This window comes from Ruditapes philippinarum, unplaced genomic scaffold, assembly GCF_026571515.1.
Source record: "Ruditapes philippinarum isolate M1 unplaced genomic scaffold, ASM2657151v2 ctg2016_1_1_1_1, whole genome shotgun sequence".
In the NCBI taxonomy this organism is placed as follows: domain Eukaryota; kingdom Metazoa; phylum Mollusca; class Bivalvia; order Venerida; family Veneridae; genus Ruditapes; species Ruditapes philippinarum.
In genome coordinates this window covers 355-18109 of record NW_026861959.1, presented here as the reverse complement: position 1 = coordinate 18109, position 17755 = coordinate 355, and the positions used below count along the sequence as shown (strand labels likewise).

Sequence of the window (17755 nt, the reverse complement as noted above, 5' to 3'; positions counted from 1 at the left end):
TATGCAAGTCATACTGCCCGAATGTACAAGATTGCCTCGCTCTATGCAAGTTAGACTGCCCGGGTGTACAAGCTTTCCTGGCTCTAGGCATTTCAGACTGCCCGGATGTATAAGCTTGTCTGGCTCTAGGCATTTTAGACTGCCCGGATGTATAAGCTTCTCTGGCCCTAAGCAAGTCAGTCTGTCCGGATTTTCAAGCTTAATTGGCTCTAAGCAAGTCAGAATGCCCGCATGTACAAGTTTGCCTGGTTCTAGACATGTCAGACTGCCCGGATGTATCAGCTTGCTTGACTCTATTCGAGTCAGACGGTCCGGATGCACAAGCTTTCATGGCTTTAGGCAAGTTAAAAGACCTGGATGTACTAGCTTGTTTGGCTCAAATCAAGTACATCTGTCCGGATGTACAAACTTGCTTTGCTCTAAGCAAGTCAGACAGTCCGAATATACAAGATTGCCTGGCTATGCAAGTCAAATTGCCCGGATGTATTAGCTTGCCAGGTTGAAGGCAAGTCAGAGTGCCTGGATGTATAAGCTTGCCAGGCTCTATGCAAGTCACATTGCCCGGATGTACAAGCTTGCCAGGCAAGTCAGAATGCCCGGATGAACAAGCTTGAGTCAGAATATCAAGATGCACAAACTTGCCAGGCTCTAATCATGTCAGACTCCCTGGATGTTCAAGCTTACCAGGCCTTAGGCTAATAAGACTGCCCGGATGTATAAGCGTGCGTGGTTCTAGGCAATTCAGGCACTGTCGGATGTACAAGCTTGTCATGCCCTTGTCAAGTCATGCACACGCTTACTAGGCCCTTGGCAAGTCAAACTGCCCTATGTACAAGCTTGCCAGGGTCGAGACATGTCCGGACGTACATACTTTTTGCTTGGATCTAGGCAAGTTAGAATGCCCAGATATACAAGCTTGTCTGGCTCTTAGCAAGTCAGACATTGTCCGGATATACAAGCTTGTTAGGCTCTAGGCAAGTCAGAAACTGTCTGGATATACAAGCCGACTAGGCCCTATGCAAGTCAGACTGTCCGGATGTACAAGCTTGCTTGACTCTAGACAAGTACAAGTCAGACACTGTTCAGATGTACAAGCTTGTTAGGCCCTCTGCAAGTCAGATACTGCCCGGATGTACAAGCTTGTCAGGCTCTAGGCAAGGCAGACACTGTCCGGATATACATGCTAACTAGGCCCTAGGGAAGTCAGGCTGTCCGGATGTACAAGCTTGCTTGACTCTAGGCATGTCAGACACTGTTCAGATGTACAAGCTTGTCAGGCCCTGTAAAAGTCAGAAACTTCCCGGATATACAAGCTTGTCAGGCTCTAGGCAAGGTAGACACTGTCCGGACAGGCTCTTGAAAATTGAGATTGTCCGGATGTACAAGCTTGTCAGGCTCTAGGCAAGTCACTTTTCGATTTAGCAGTTAAAAGTTAACAAACGACATTAGATCATATTTTGAATTTAAATCCATAATTTCATAGTCTATTAGTCTATTGTATTTCCAATAATTGATCATTTTCTTCATAAGAACCTTTTATGCACCTATATATAAATATGTATGCTAAAAGGACTTTAAGAAACTAATAAATATGTAGTATTTCTAAAATTATGTGGTCTACAAGTGACACATATTTTTATTATTATTTCAAATATTGATAAAAACAGTAGCAATGTATCATTTAGAATATATTATGAAATATTTCTGGATAAACATGTTGATAAGAGGTCTAAGTGTTTTATATGAACGTTTATATGATATGAATAATATGTTGTTCTAAAACAGTTTATGTAATATTGGGTCGAGTATCTCACTATGGTATACAACACTCATATAAAAATATATAATATTTCGTGGTTTGTTGTCATGAATGATACCAATTTTTTTTATTGTATCACAAACATTCCATTATAAACCAATTCACTTAAAGTAATACATGTTAACGCAAAATTATCATACAAAACATACAATACTGGCTGTGTCTTTGTATGGGGCAGCTCGTTATCACATGTAAGTTTGAGTAAATTGAATTAAAATGTATGAAGCATGTTATTATACTAAACATTGCACAAACATATTTAACATTTGACATTCCTCAGGAAATATCAAGAGCCAAGTGAAGCAATTTTGTTCAGTTATGCTATAATATCGATATTTTGGGAACAGAAATAACTTTTCTATATTCTTTGAAAAATAATCTTGGGCAAAAACATTACAAACGGTTTATTCTAAATTTCTTAAGAGCCAGAAACCTGAAAATTAATTTGTAGAGTATGATGCCCTTTAATGTTCTCATCCTGGTTCACTACATATGTTTCAACTATGGCTGAAATCGAACGAAGCAATGCAATACTAAATTTTCCTTGTTGCTGGAATTCTTCTCACTTACTTAATATTTAGAATTATTAGGAAGAGTTGTAACTCAATATATGGCATTCAAACTAGATTTAATTCGAACAATACCGGTTACCCGCAGCACTTGTTTGAAGAAACTAACATGTCTAAATATATACATTGTCAAAATATTACAAAGAATCATTATATTATAAAACAGTATTTTAGTTTAAGTATGATATTTTACGAGTCTTCTGTCCTTATTCACATGAAAATTCAAGAACAGTAAATAGAAGTTTCATACGGATGAATAAAAGGTGAACGAAGCACAATATAGTCACAATGATTGTGATATATATATACAGGTAATACGTGAATACAAATGTTTCATGTCTTATTTACAGAAAATATAAGATAATAATTATTACAAAATATCACTAGAATAACAAAACGCACCCGCTTAAGCAAATTAACAAACATAATATAAGCTTGACTTGATATCATCTATGTGAAATTAACATTCATCAATCAATTTACTTTTGATATAACACATATTTTAGTTTTAACATGTGAAGCACACATGTATAAACATTGAATTAAAAGTCTTTTCTACGAATAATGTTGATATTTCAAGTAGCAACATAACTGCCAGAACTCACCAGTCCTTAAAACAGTATTTTTCTATTACTTCCAAACGACCCCGTTATTTATACAAAATTATACCTAGCATAACACGTTTTAATCTATTACACAAGTCAGTGAGACTATTTGTGTAACAATATCTTCCATTAAGATGACAGAAATACAAATATTACAAACAATCCTTCTATAAAGTTTCCGAATAGACTAGAACGTTCAAGACGAATCTTTCAAGTAGGTTCTCATGATTTATCGGCTTTGTTTTAGATCTGTATATGTGTGATATTTCTCAACATCCTGATTCAGACTTTCATACTGAGATTGGCTGAATATAGACATATGAATGAACATGTTACAATGAATAATTAAAACTATTAAGTAAAAGTAACTAACAATAAGAAAGTAAAAATGTAGATCTAATAACACTTATTAACATGATTATGCCAAACATTCAGTTTACAGTCTTTGGTCAACAATATGTACTCTTAAGATATACCATCAAAAGATAATCTGTTTGCATTGTTTTCTTTTACCAATCATTGTTAGTAATTTGAAGCATTGAGCCAGCTGAATTATTAGGTACATTACCAAGGACAAACAAAGGTAAGAATGTACTTTATATTGCTAGTATCCCGTAGATTAGTTAAAGATGTATCCTATATTCATGTTCATACATAATGGGCTAAGAATTTAGTATATAAAGAGCATTGCAGTTTCATCAATCTTGGTATTTATGGAAATTTTATATTAAAGCTAGCTAAGAAATAAGTACATACTTGTGTAAATATTTATGATTTTCATACCTGTTTTGTTCTACTCTGGAGTTGACTGAAACAGATAATTTAAAAGAAAAGGAATGGTAGTTATTTTTGTTACGAAAACCATTGCATTCGTTTTAATAGCAATTATGCTGTGTATACATCATAAATACAGGTTGACTTTATATTGCAAAATATTAAAATATTTTTAGTTGACTATATATTTGTTTAAAATGCTACACGATCTTGTAATATTATTTTATCAAACCGAATGATAATAAATTAAATACATGTTAAATATATAACGACATAAAAAAATATTGAAATTCAACATACCTTCAAGTGAATCATAAGTTCCCCTGATTTCAGTATCTGTTCTGTTTTGAAGTTGCTCATAGGTATCCCTAGTAGAAATGATTTTCAAAAAGAGTTCAATTTCAATGCCAAAGCGTTGTCGTCAAAGATTGGTGGTTGGTATGCACCAACAAGGCATCTCCCTAGTTTGGCCATTTTTAATTTTTGAACTGATGTTTCATATAATTTTGAGATATTTTAAAATCGTGATTTTCGATTGATTATAAAAACTCATATTATGTCATATAAAGTCATTGGGAAAGAAACTTGCAATGTTATATCAAGAAAGATATTTAAGACGTTCGTAACTTACAGAGCAGTTGGTGGTCCAGTTAATTCTATTTCACGAGAAACTGTCGGCTGAGTTTTCGAGCCTGTGTTATCAAATAACATAGTAAAGCATTTAAAACACTAAGCTGTTACTGCGTCTAAAGTTAAATAAATTAATGAACGTTCAAACCACATACACATGCAAAAAATATCGTTCATAGCATATATTACAGACTAACCTTTATATTAAGATCTGTTTGATAAAATTAGAATTGTTACCACTTAAAACGGTAAATAATTCATAGAATAACAAATGATGTTGTTTTCAATTTTTTGTTTTACATAATATATTAAAAAAGAACTGTTTTCCTGCAAAAGTAATAATTATAAAACAAATCAATCAGTAAAGCTACAAAATTTATAGACAACACCACACGTTTTTTTCTGTCAAATGTTATTGTTTTATTACTGACTTATTTTAAAAAATAACAACCAACAAATGAAAGAAAACTAGTCCTAAAATAAAAGCTTAAACATTCTTTTAAAAGATCTAAACTAATGCAGTGTTCAAATATGGTTTTATGTGTTATCGATAACTATGAGTCTATTTCAAGTCTGCTTATAAACCATATTTTTTAAATAATTTTCTATGAATGACAAAAACCGATGTTATAACAATACCTGCTATAATTCCTTTTCTAGTAAGAATATACATGGTACAAGTCACACCAATAAGAATTCCAACAGCTAATGCAGCAATCACAGACCCAATTACAGCTCCTAAACCTACACCTGTTTCGTTTGTGCCTGTAAACACAAAAAGATCAATGCTCTGCATAGTCTTGCACTTAACAACATTCGTATTAAAGACCACTTGCATGCCATTTTCTTGAAGGAAGTTAGTTTTTTCTCTTTCGCATAACAAAAATCCTATGATGGTTATTTCTCGTAATTTGACATTTCATTTAGCCCAAATTTGGACGGAAATATATTCCGAACCCACGCCCCTCAGTGTCAATGCAGTTTACAGCTTATCCTATTTTAATACTCTGAAATGCGGAGTTAATGCAATAGGGGTATACTACCTTAAGGTAGACAATGGGTAATGGGCACCATAAGGAACTGTAAAATTGACAACATAGGACAGTTATATGTCTTCAAGGTCACCTGTATGCAAAATTTAAATAAAATTTACCGTGTGGTTTATGAGTTATGGATATATTTCTGAACTAAGACTTTGCCATTAGAAGGACTTATTTTCAGAAATGAGGAAACTGTAAATAATCTGTAATATCATCATTATAAAAATGTTTTTCATTTGCTCATTGTAAAGAAACAAATAATAACATTCAGGTTACACATTACACAAGCAAAATGTTTGTTTCTAAACAAAATGTTCTTAGTACGTATAAAAATGTTATCCCACCCCACCCACTTTTAACACTAATTTTACCATTTCCCTATCTAAAATGCCTTATTCAAAATATCCCTTAAATTTATCGAAATGAGGCTTTGTTTTCAAAGTTTGCCTAAATTTTCTCAAAGGTATATTAGTTGATCATGCGAAATATAAAATACTTTTACCGTGTAGTTTTTATTTTATCGAACTTTGAAAATATCTGGTATCATATTTGCTATAAATTTTGGCATTATTTACCAAAAAAAAAATCCTAAAATAATTATATAATTTAAATCAAACTTTTTTTCTTCCATAAGGGATCAGAGAGATACATAAATAATGTTAAAAAGAAAAAAAGAAAGAAAAAAAAAAGTTGCCCCTTCTGGGGTTTGAACCCACGCCCCTCAATTTCAATGTAGTTTACAAGCGATTCTAGCCTATTTGAATACTCTTAAGAGTAGAGGTAATGCATTACCCATGGTCTACCTTAAGTTTACATGGCAAACAACAATTTTGAAATGAATGCTTAACCATATCATTGTTGAAACTGCAGTTAAAACCATATGCACAATTCAACGGGTGGAAATTTTGATATTTTTGTCTTCTTATGTCACACTTGATTTCTTCTTAAGTACAAATTACCAAGTATCATGTATATAGGTCAATTTCGTGACAATTAAAAGTGAAAGCCAGATTTTCACTTCATGATAAATATATGACAGGTGTCCCAAACATTTCAAATGCTATTTTGTATTTATCAAATGAAAAAATAAGTATTCATAACGATTTCAAATCAATACATCATATATATATTAATGAAAAAAATGATCCCTCGGAAGCACTAGTCAGAATGAAATTACATGAAAATTGCAGACTCGATTTAATTGAGTTTGTAAATGAAGCATAATAAATTCGTACAACATACCTCGTATGCAATAATGAGGTAGCGCAAGACATTATTTCGAACTTAACATGATTTAAAGAAATTCTCACCCAACAAGCATACTATAATATACTAGTAGAGCTATCATTTATTCTGTCATTGATCAATATCTCAGGTATTACATTACATGGTCTTTTCACTTATATAGAATAACTGTCAATATTCTATGCACAGAACTTAAAGTTATTCTTCATTTTTATCACATACCTGCTTTTGCGATTCCGATAAAAACGGTATTGCACAATCGTGCATATATTTATATATCATTTGCGTTATACAAACATAGCATTCTAAATGCTAGCGTTATACACTAGTTGTTTTTCTTAAATTAAAATTCGATTTTTCAATAATAGTCAATGTTTGCATCTCACGCATGCGCATTTTGCGTATGGCCTAAACGAAATAACGATGACTACAATTAATTATATTTAAAGGATAGAATAGTCGTGATTTCAAGTTTTGTCACCCAGAAACTAAGGGATTTAATTAAGCGTAGCGTGCTGTAAGAGCAAAGTTGTGTATGATTTCAGAATTTAATATTTTTTTTAGTGATTCGCGGAACATCATGGTAGTTGGAAGCAGTTTACTGTTTGCATACTTAAATAACGGTTTCTGTAGAAGTCAAACGCCCGTTTTTTTACCTGCGCCGGTTTGCAAAATTTTTATTGTTAACATAGGAATTAAAAATATTTATGTCGTATATTTCATACAATTTGCCGTATGGTTAGATATTTCAATTGTTAATACAAATATTGTTCTCATATATACAATAATACTTTATAATATTTATAATCTGGATGTTATACGAACTTAAATTACAACCGTTGTTCGTGTAACAAAAACCCACATAGACAGATAGAACAATGTTGGACATTTTCTGACTTTACCTGTTGTACTCATATTATCGCCTGTCCTTATACCATCTCGGTTTGCTGTAATTTATAAAATAAAACTTACTTTAATAACATAAAACAGAGTTTATATCAAACATAGTTAACTTCATAAATATGTGAATGCTATTGTGCATGTGCAAGAGAGAGAGAGAGAGAGAGAGAGAGAGAGAGAGAGAGAGAGAGAGAGAGAAAGAGAGGGAGAGAGAGAGAGAGAGAGAAACACGTTTCGTAAAACTTTATACGAGTATTTGCTATTGTTAGTAGGTTCAGCGACATTTCGAGCACTCCAGAATACATATGATGTTTTGATCTTTCATTATTTGTAACTTATCACCATTCGAATTTGAACTAAGTAGAACATATTTTTAAACACATAATGTTCATATGTCACTTGACACTTTGACAGTTTGAAAGTAATTTTCCTTGCAACTAGAGAAGTGAATTAAGTGTGCTGTAAGAGGACAGTGGCGTATTATGTCACAGTTGTAAATGAACATATACATTCAGCTTCCTATTTTACATGTTCTCGCTCTCATACAGAAATATGCAATGTCGATCCAGATATATTGAACTTTAAAACTGGAGGGACTGAAATTTGATTCCAATACAATATCATGTATTTCATAATTAGAGATTGGTGCAATCGGAATATTTATCTTGATAATAAGCTCACATATGCAGATACAGATTAAAACTCAAACACAGCAACAAATAAATCAGAAAAAAAGTTACTTAGATTACTTAACAATGAAACAAAATATCCCAAGAGTGATATTTCAAATTCTAAGTCTACGTTTGGATATAAATATAATGCTTATTTAAATGTTGAAAAAAGTATCTAAATATTGTGATCTTTATCAACAAAATTAACGAAATGTCTAAAAACTTACAAGGCAAGAGGATTTTGACAGTGTCTGTAAGGTCAACAAGAAACTCGTCACACTCAACTTTACACGTTACATCTGTACCATTGTCTTCTTCACGGACATTCAAGTTTACTTCATACACAGAATTCCACGCACCATGGGGTAGACTTATATTCTCTGAAGACTTTTCTGATCCAATGATACCGCTTGTAGCTTTAATCTGAACGTTGCAGACTGGATTCGAGCCATACACAGTGCAAGTAGCATACATTAGACTGTCTTCATCACTTTTGACTTCTAACATCACATCCGTGGGAGGAACTAAACAAAACAAGAAATTAAACATAAAAACCATGTACTGTTATTCGAACAATTTCATTTAATACAATATACGTTTTCATGTTACAGGCTGAAAAAAGTTGTTTTTTCCAGAAGATATTTGTTTGTTTTGCTTAAGAAAGTACACATGTTTTGAAACAATATCATCACTTGTTAACATCAGTATGTTATTCTTTTTTTCTTTTTAACACTCGCTAATAAAACCACTAAAGAGACTTCCCAAATCTGGTTTGCAAATAAATAGCGTTATGGCCCCATTAATGTGTTCGGTCAAACAGAAAACCATGTATTACAAGTGAAAAGAATCTAAAATATAGGGGCACTCAGTAGACTATGAATGAAATAGGATAAACTGTAGTACACACAATATTTTAAAGAAATCTAATAGAAAAAAAAATCTTACAATGATAATTAATTTGTATTGGCGGCGAACAGTCCCGAACAATTGTGTACCATTCGTTATATCGACAGCACGTGATGTTTTCTTTGTTCCATTCTTTCTTGAATGTGGTCAAAGTGATAATGTTGGTATTTAAAGATGTAGTCGAATTATAATAATGTGAGTTTGCAGACGATACTTCTGAACCAGAAATACTAAAATACACATTCGGATTGGGTCTTCCATCATCCAACGTACATGTGATGTTAACAGCTTCTCCGTCTCTTAGAATTTCCGGCACCGAAACTTGAAACGTTGGTGGTTCTGTAAATATACAAATAAAGGTTTATCTCCTTGAATCAAACAAAAATATCAAAGTAAAAAATGCGTGAGATTAAAATAATCATCTTATTTTGTTGATACATGCAGTTTTATTTCAAATGCAAATATCATTTTCTTTCATTTAAGAATGAAAAGAAATCAAAATGTTTAAACAATGATAATAACATTTGGCATTGTGTGTTTTCAGAAGCGTAATAATATTCAAACATACCATCTAAATACACATGAATTAGCATTATATACTTACTTATAACAAACATCTGAGCAGTAGCACTTAAAGGTGACGACAATGCATCGTTCATGACTGAAAATATTACACTTTCCATGTGATGGTGGTCCCTAACCGTGAAAAATACCATAAAGGTTGTTGAATTCAATTCTTGAGGTTGATATGACTCATTTCCTATTGTCATGGTAACAATTAGAGGACGGGAACCACCGTGTATCTCACAGGTAAGTTTGAACATCTCATTATCCTCACCAACAATACAGTCAGTGCAATTTTCTATGTCTTGTAGACCAACTATTTTAGGTACACTTGGTGGTTCTAAAAAAATATGCATACTATTTTTAACAATATAAACAGATAATGAATTATTTATATTCTTTTTGGTATATACGTTTTTTGATATTTTGCCCTATACTACACTGATATCTTTTAACAAAAACACATTTAGACAGACCTGAAGATAAATAAATTTGTACACGCACTTGTTGAGTTTATGTGTACATGTATTTGCACACTAAACAACACTTCTAACGCAAAACCTACGTAATTTTTCTTAATTATAATCTGATAACGGATTCATTGTTTTGTAATAAATATAATAACAGTAATGATAAAAGTAACTTCTCTTGTTTTACTAATATAAAGTCTGCTTATTTTGTGCTTAGATTTTTATTATGATCATTTTGTGGACGGGAGCTATTTTCAAGTAATGATTAGATCTATTCTGTAATTATAGATATAGTTATATATTGTACAGACATATCCGTGAATTGTTATACTTTCCTGTTTTAGGGTCTGATTCCTTTTCGGTAGAGTCTATAGTTGTAACGCTCGCTTGATTCGCGAACACACTTATTCAACACATTCACATGTATGATTTAAATGCAAAATTAGTGCAACATTTTAAATGATTTGAATTTTTTAATGGAAATCTTACATTTTAAAGCGATATTAACAGTTCATCTACATTTACTGTAACAAAATTGATGATTTTGAATGGTTTTATTGATGCATGTCGATGGCCCGCGCGCTTTCAATATTAATTGCAGAGCATATTTTTGTACATTAAGATTCTTTTACAATTTTTTATTGTCGCCTACACCGGTTATTATTACGATCAGGGTCTTTCAAATAGAATGGTCTGGAAACCCTTCTCGCTACAATGAAAAATGTCTCGGTATTAGTCGGTATAGTTTGCTATATAGCAAATTATGTAAGTGTTAAAGAAAAGGGCGAATATTAAATACAAGAGCAAAAATGAAAATTCTAATGACATGATGTTATTTAAAAATCTTTAAACTTTTGAAAAAAGGATAAATATTTCAGGAAATGATGTTTTTTTAATGCCATCTTTGTTAAAAAACATAGATTGTTTGTTCAGAATATTTGCCGATAATCGGCGCCAATTTTAAAAATGCACCAAATTAAACCTCAAATATTTGCAAATAACATCGTGAAATATTATAATAGTTTTACATGATACGATTTAATAACATCTTTTCTCTGTAAAATCAAATTCTATTTTTTCATTGAACAATGCATGAATGTAAAAAAAGCTCACGAAACTCGGACCTATTTTCAAATATGAGCAGTAGATCTTTACCTTGACACCGAGAAAAAAAAATCTAATTTCATTGCAAATCCTTAAAATAGTTACTTTTAAAGTAAAAACTGATAAAATAATGTAGTCAGAGTTAGTTTTTAGTAATTTTTTGATTGCTTCAACAAACCATTATCTTATAATTTGATTTTTGTATGCCATATCACGGTCGGTAGATAACCCAATCACGTGACTCAACCGGTAAAATTGGTCTGTCTCCAGACCATTCTATTTGAAAGACCCTGTTACGATGCACATACACTGACATCCGTGAATCTTTTGATTACGAAATAACATTTGTTATAATAAAATTACAATTTTGTTAAAAACGAAATAGTATTTAAAAAAAAAAAAACATTTGTTAAAAAAGGAAATAACATTTGCTAAAAACGAAATATTATTATTTTTACGAAATGACATTTCGTATTTACGAAATGATAAAAGTAAATCAACATGTCGTTAAAAAATTAAATAGTATTTCGTAAAAGTGAAATAGCATTTTGCTACAAGAGCTGTCAGTCAGAGAAAAGTTAATGTAAAAAAGAAACCTTTTTAGAGTTATGAACCTTGTATAATGACCTTGCATTATGATGAAGAAGACATGATTTAAGTTTCAAAAATATAAGTTCATAAATTTATAAATAAGTTTTCATGCAGAACTTAAAAGTGAGTACCTTCATAAATATTGGTGAAAAGGTACTGCATGCAAAACTTTAACAAAACATCAAGTTCAAATCGGACAATAGTTTTGTCAAAATTCGTGTAAAAAAATGTCAAAGATGCAATTGCATATTATAAATAATCATAAATAATGTGTTTCGCTCACATTACTTTAGCTAAAATCGATCAACAAGTAGAACTGGTCGCCCGTCATGTTTGAATGACTGAGTTGCATTCATGTGCAGAGTGTACTAAATGGCATGTTAAATCATATTTATATGTTGCGTTAGAAATATCTTTCAAGTGTATATCAATATTTATTATTTGTTTTAAATACAAGCCATGTCACCGTTTATAATTCTTATGATCTTAAGAATATTTCAGTTTAGAAACAAACACAAACCTGGTAATTTCACGGTTATAAAATCTGTGTATTTTGCGGAAGAGCCACAATAAACACCATAATCTCCATCCATAGAAATATTGAACATAAATATTGTCAACACATATTTATTATTTTGCTCAAATGTCTCCTCGTAACTTCCTCCAACCAATGTCAATACTTTGTTTCTCCCTCTGACGGAATGTATCCATCTACGTTCGAAACTACCGCTATTTTGCATCACATCAGTTGACGGATAATATTCGATTTCCACGGTTCCATTAACAATCACCTTTTCAGATCTGAGGTAGACGAGTCCACACGAATTGTTTATAGCTTAAAATAAAATAAAGTAAGGAAAATGATTATTCAATGTTATTTAATTTGTGTTGATATCAACATATTTGGTATAGACCATATATAATGTATCATATAAATAAATATTCAATAAGCAGTTACAGTAAGATAATATAAATAAAAATAATGATAATTGATTATGGCTAGCTATAGATAGTGGCTACCTGTTTACTTATAAGCATCGAAATACATTGAAACATTAAAGAAAATTAAATATGCAGCAACAATATTTATTCTACAATACCTTCAAGCGTAAGTTTCCCAGCGTCCATCCAGCAATGTATTGTCTCATTATAATAATGAACACGGTAAAATCCCTCGTCATTGTTTCTGACACTGTCTGTTAATATCAGGTAGTAAATCATATTTTTCTCAAACTGATTAAACTTGTTGTTTAAAGGGAGCGTTTTCCATTGATCTTTTCCATTCATGCTGCGCTGCCATTCTAGAATTGCATTTGGATCATACGTGTCGGGGGTAAAAGAAAATGCTACATTCCTTCCTAGTATTGTGGGTTTGTCAATACTCAATTTACCACACTTACTCAAACCATCGTCACCTGTAGAATGACCCCATCATCATTTAAAACATTCACATTTTATCTGACTGTATTAATGTATTGTTATGATAATTACAATTAACCAATTTTCTTATGAATGTTAAATGTTTCGAAAAGTCTTCGCTATTATATCAGCCTATATGTTTTACATTTTCATGAAATCCTTTATATTGAAAACATTCATTTTCAATTGTTCTGATGTTTTTCCTTGTCATATCGGGTAATATTTGATTTGCAACAACACGGAATGAGTCGAAATATGTCGGACTCACATTAAGGGTAAGACATATTCCCAATTTCCTCATAAATTTGTTTCATTTATCATTTGTTTTAATCATGCAAAGCTTAAAAACAATTTTGTAGTTAAAACTTTCTTTAAGTAACGTTGCCAATGGGAATTCAATGTAAAGCCCAAAGAAATTGTGACGACCAACATTGCTGCCATGTTTACATATTGAAAATTTCGACACATTTTTGTTTCTAATACGATTTTGATTCGACATATTTGATACAAACAACATTTCCTGGCGCTTCACGTGATTGAAATTGTCTTTCGTACTTTTGTCACGCATGGTTGATTTTAATACGATAACTTGGTTTCAATCTTTAGTTAAATAACATTCTGAATAATATGTCAGAAACCATAGGTAAGCATAGCTAAGACTTTTCGAAACAGGGCATTTTAAGGGGTGACTAATAAGAAATTTGGTTAAGTGTACTACTACATGTACTATATTGATTTGTATGAATATATTTTAAAACAAACACATTTATAATGATAACAGATGTCATAAAAATATTCCTGCTGCACATTTTTAAGGTACGTGTGGCATATTCTAATTAGTGACAACAGCTCAATGTAACCATGATTGGCACTTGAAAGTACATGTTTAATAAACCGTTGGAAAGATAATATATATTCTTCTGTCAGGTGGGTGTAAAACTTAGAACTAATGTAAAAGATGAAACCCGACCTAGGCTGCCAATTTCCGCTACCTCTGAAAAAGACACGAGCACTGTCAACGCAAAAGTTGATTAAGGCGCAAGATATATCGTGGAGGAAAAAAGTGACATATCGGGCCTAAGTGCCTCATATTGAAAGTGTTTGCCGTTGGATTCCACTTTTGCTAACTTCTTAACAAAAAGGGAACGCCTTGAAAAAGCCTCGACCTTATTGACTAGGTTGAATGATCGAGACCCTAGACGCCTACAAGAAATTGTCACAGGGTATGAAACGTGGCGTTATCTTTTTGAGCCCGATAATGAACTCAGTAACAAAATGTTGATAGATGAAAACAGCGAAAGCGTTTAAAAAGTTATGTACACTCTATTTTTGACAGTGACGGAAAATGGCCCATGTCGCTGTGTCTGAGAGGGGAAGTGTCACTAAAACACTTTGCCATGGCCATGTACTCACTTCTGTAGTTAATCACTACGTTACAAAGAACCTAAGGTCTGTTTAGTACAGGATCAAATTAGTCTATGGTGATGCACCTACGCACCGGTCAACCTTGCTTCAAGCTTATTTGGAGGAGCATAGAATTAAGGTTTTGCCTTATGCCGCTTATAGTCCTTACCTCTCTTTTTGTGACTATTGGTTAAATCCAGACATTAAATCTTGCCTTTACTATGGCATGATATTGAGGTAAAACTTACACAATGCCTGCTTAATGTTACAATTTACTCATTGACACTGCTATTGTGCTTATTTGTACAGTCACTATGCATGCTTGTACTTTCATCACGCTTGTTGACAATTACACACTGCCTGCTTACTGTTACAATTTTACTCATTGACACTGCTATTGTGCTTATTGATACAGTCATTATGCATGCTTGCACTTTCATCACGCTTGTTGACAATAATACCATGCTTGCTGGAAGTTACAACTTGTTTGGTGTTTAGTCCCTGGTGCCTTTTTCATATTTTCATTTGAGTGAATGACAGTGCAATCTAGCGTAAAGGTTTATTTCACCATGCTGTGCCAGTGGTTATCTTGGTTAATTTGTAATGCATCCAAGAACAAAATACACGAAGTGATCAACCAGTATGGAAAATGTCAGGCACTAGGCAAAATATAACTAAGCATAATGTCATTTCAAAATTATAAGTCACATTTTGATAACAGGGGGCTCTATGTTCTAGTCTTGTTTTTCCGTAATTTGAATATTTGTTTTGCCGGAAAGATTATCGTGGATATCCGAATATGTATAGAGAGATCTATCAATAGATATTTTCCAATTTGCCATTTGTCGTAACTGTTTTTAGCAAAAAGATAACAAATAGTCTGTCTGTCACTTCTTTTACCGGTAGCATTGACTATATATTCTGTATGCATACCATAACGTCCAAATATAGGCCACAACAATTAACATTGATTCATTGTTCAAAACTTTGACTTGAAAAAGTTTAATGCCAACAGGACTGACCAGTAATGATGATGATACATCTAATTTAAGTAATTTGAATTGATTTAGGGGCTAGCTTAAATTTTAGCTTGCCTTCTACATCTCATATGCTTAAATTAAATTGTTTTTCTTAGAAATAGACTTGCGGTTTGAAATTACTGAAATTCCACAAATTAAGGGGGGGGGGGAATCCCAGGATCCGGGATCGTATTAGATATAGAGGGAAAACTAATAAACTATATTTGTGTAATGATTATTGTCGTAATGAAAGGCGATTTTAAAAACGTTATTTTTTTTTTATTGTATGTAATGAACGGTAAATTAATTTAACTTATGATATAAATATATTTAGAGCTATTTATTAACAAATATTATTATTATCACAATACTTATAATTATATGCCTAATTGATTGAAAAAATTAAAGACTTTATTCTTGAATTGGTCAAATTCCGGGATCCCTATATGTTTTAATACGATCCCAGCTTTTGTGAAAACTATATTCTTGAACTGGTCAATTACCAGATCTTTATATTATTTTAATACGATCCCGGCTTTTCTGAAAACTAAATTCTTGAAATGGTCAATTCACGGGATCCCTATATGTTTAAATACGATCCCGGCTTTTCTGAAAACAATTTTCTTGAACTGGTCAATTCCCGGGATCCCTATATGTTTTAATACGATCCCGGTTTATCTGAAAAATATCTCCTTAGACTGGTCAATTTCCGGGATCCCTATATTTTTTTAATACGATCCCGGCTTTCTGGCTGAATTGATTGAAAACTTGTGTTTACTTTTCTTTTTTCTTATTGCATATTAGCACTCTTGATGCCCAATATACTACGACTTTCATTGCCATTACATGTACTTATTAAATAAGATTGTGTGTGTGTGTGACATTCTGAGGTCAATTAATTAACGCTTTTGTCTGTGAAAAAAAAGAAGTTCTTTTTAAAGATTTTTTATAACTACTATAAATCAAACTTATTTAGAAATCTCTACTAAAAACATTCAAATGATGATGATAATAATAATAATACACCGAGAGTAGGTGGTTAATTCCCGAGCTTACTATATGTTTAATACGATCCCGGATCCCGGCTTTTCTATAGGCGATCCCGGGAATCCCCCCTCCCACCTAATTAATGGCGTAATTTAAACAAAGGAACAGAACTGATGGGAAACGGTTTAGGCAACAGCTAATTATAGTCCGGCATATTTCGCGAAACTTACGAACGTGCGCCCCCTGGTATCAAAATGTGACGTGCAAATTTGCAATTCACATTATGCTTACTTTCAACTTGCTTAGTGGCTAATTGCATCTTTCATTTTGTGCGGTTTTGATCTCGGAGCATTATAACTGTGCAATGTTGAAATTTAAAACTTATATACAGTCCCGGTATGTTGCAATATTTCATTACGCTACATTGCAGCACTGTCATTCAGGCATATATACATCAGGGACTAAACATCAAACAAGTTGTAACTTCCAGCAAGCATGGTATCATTGTCAACAAGCGTGATGAAAGTGCAAGCATGCATAATGACTGTATCAATAAGCACAATAGCAGTGTCAATGAGTAAATTGTAACAGTAAGCAGGATGTGTGTAATTGTCAACACGCGTGATGAAAGTGCAAACAAGCATTGTGTAATTTTTACCTCAATATCATTCCATACTTTACGATCGCCAGTTCGAAAGCCGTATGCCATCTGAAGCGCTCTCTAGCATTGTATCAACGGTATACCCAATTAAATGTTCAAAAATGCTTTTTTTCGGAACGGATCCTGGGGTGGAAATGTGTGTATAGGTTCATAGTAAATAGTCTGAAGTACTATCCTAATCATTTTTCAATGTTCACAATATATACGAAAAGAAACAGGATGGTATTACGTACACTATCTGTTTTGGTAGGTTAAAAGGTAAAGGTTAGTGATATAAATGATATTGATACAGCCAAAACATTTGAAATATCATCGCATTATAGTTATACTGTTGGATTGATGGTTAAGATTTTCCAATGTCAACACAAGTAATATAT

The 17755-nt window shown here is 32.4% G+C and overlaps 1 protein-coding gene across 1 annotated transcript; it reads right to left on the bottom strand.

Moving 5' to 3' along the window:
• Positions 1–1766: 1766 nt before the first annotated feature.
• Positions 1767–13313, bottom strand: LOC132717464 (uncharacterized). Its single transcript, XM_060700935.1, has 11 exons — positions 12989–13313; positions 12409–12723; positions 9764–10063; positions 9199–9498; positions 8481–8777; positions 7585–7629; positions 5037–5162; positions 4399–4459; positions 4068–4135; positions 3777–3801; positions 1767–3298 (listed from the first exon to the last, which is right to left on the bottom strand). The coding sequence occupies exons 1-11, from the start codon at positions 13173–13175 to the stop codon at positions 3223–3225; spliced, it is 1800 nt and encodes a 599-aa protein (XP_060556918.1). The 5' UTR covers positions 13176–13313; the 3' UTR covers positions 1767–3222.
• Positions 13314–17755: the final 4442 nt, after the last annotated feature.

Coding starts and splice junctions, on each gene's coding strand:
- LOC132717464 (XM_060700935.1), bottom strand. CDS start 13,175: ATGAATGGAAAAGATCAATGGAAAACGCTCCCTTTAAACAACAAGTTT. Junction 4,460..5,036: donor TAGAAAAGGAATTATAGCAG/GTATTGTTATAA, acceptor TTGATAACACAG/GCTCGAAAACTCAGCCGACA. Junction 3,802..4,067: donor AACTTATGATTCACTTGAAG/GTATGTTGAATT, acceptor TATCTGTTTCAG/TCAACTCCAGAGTAGAACAA.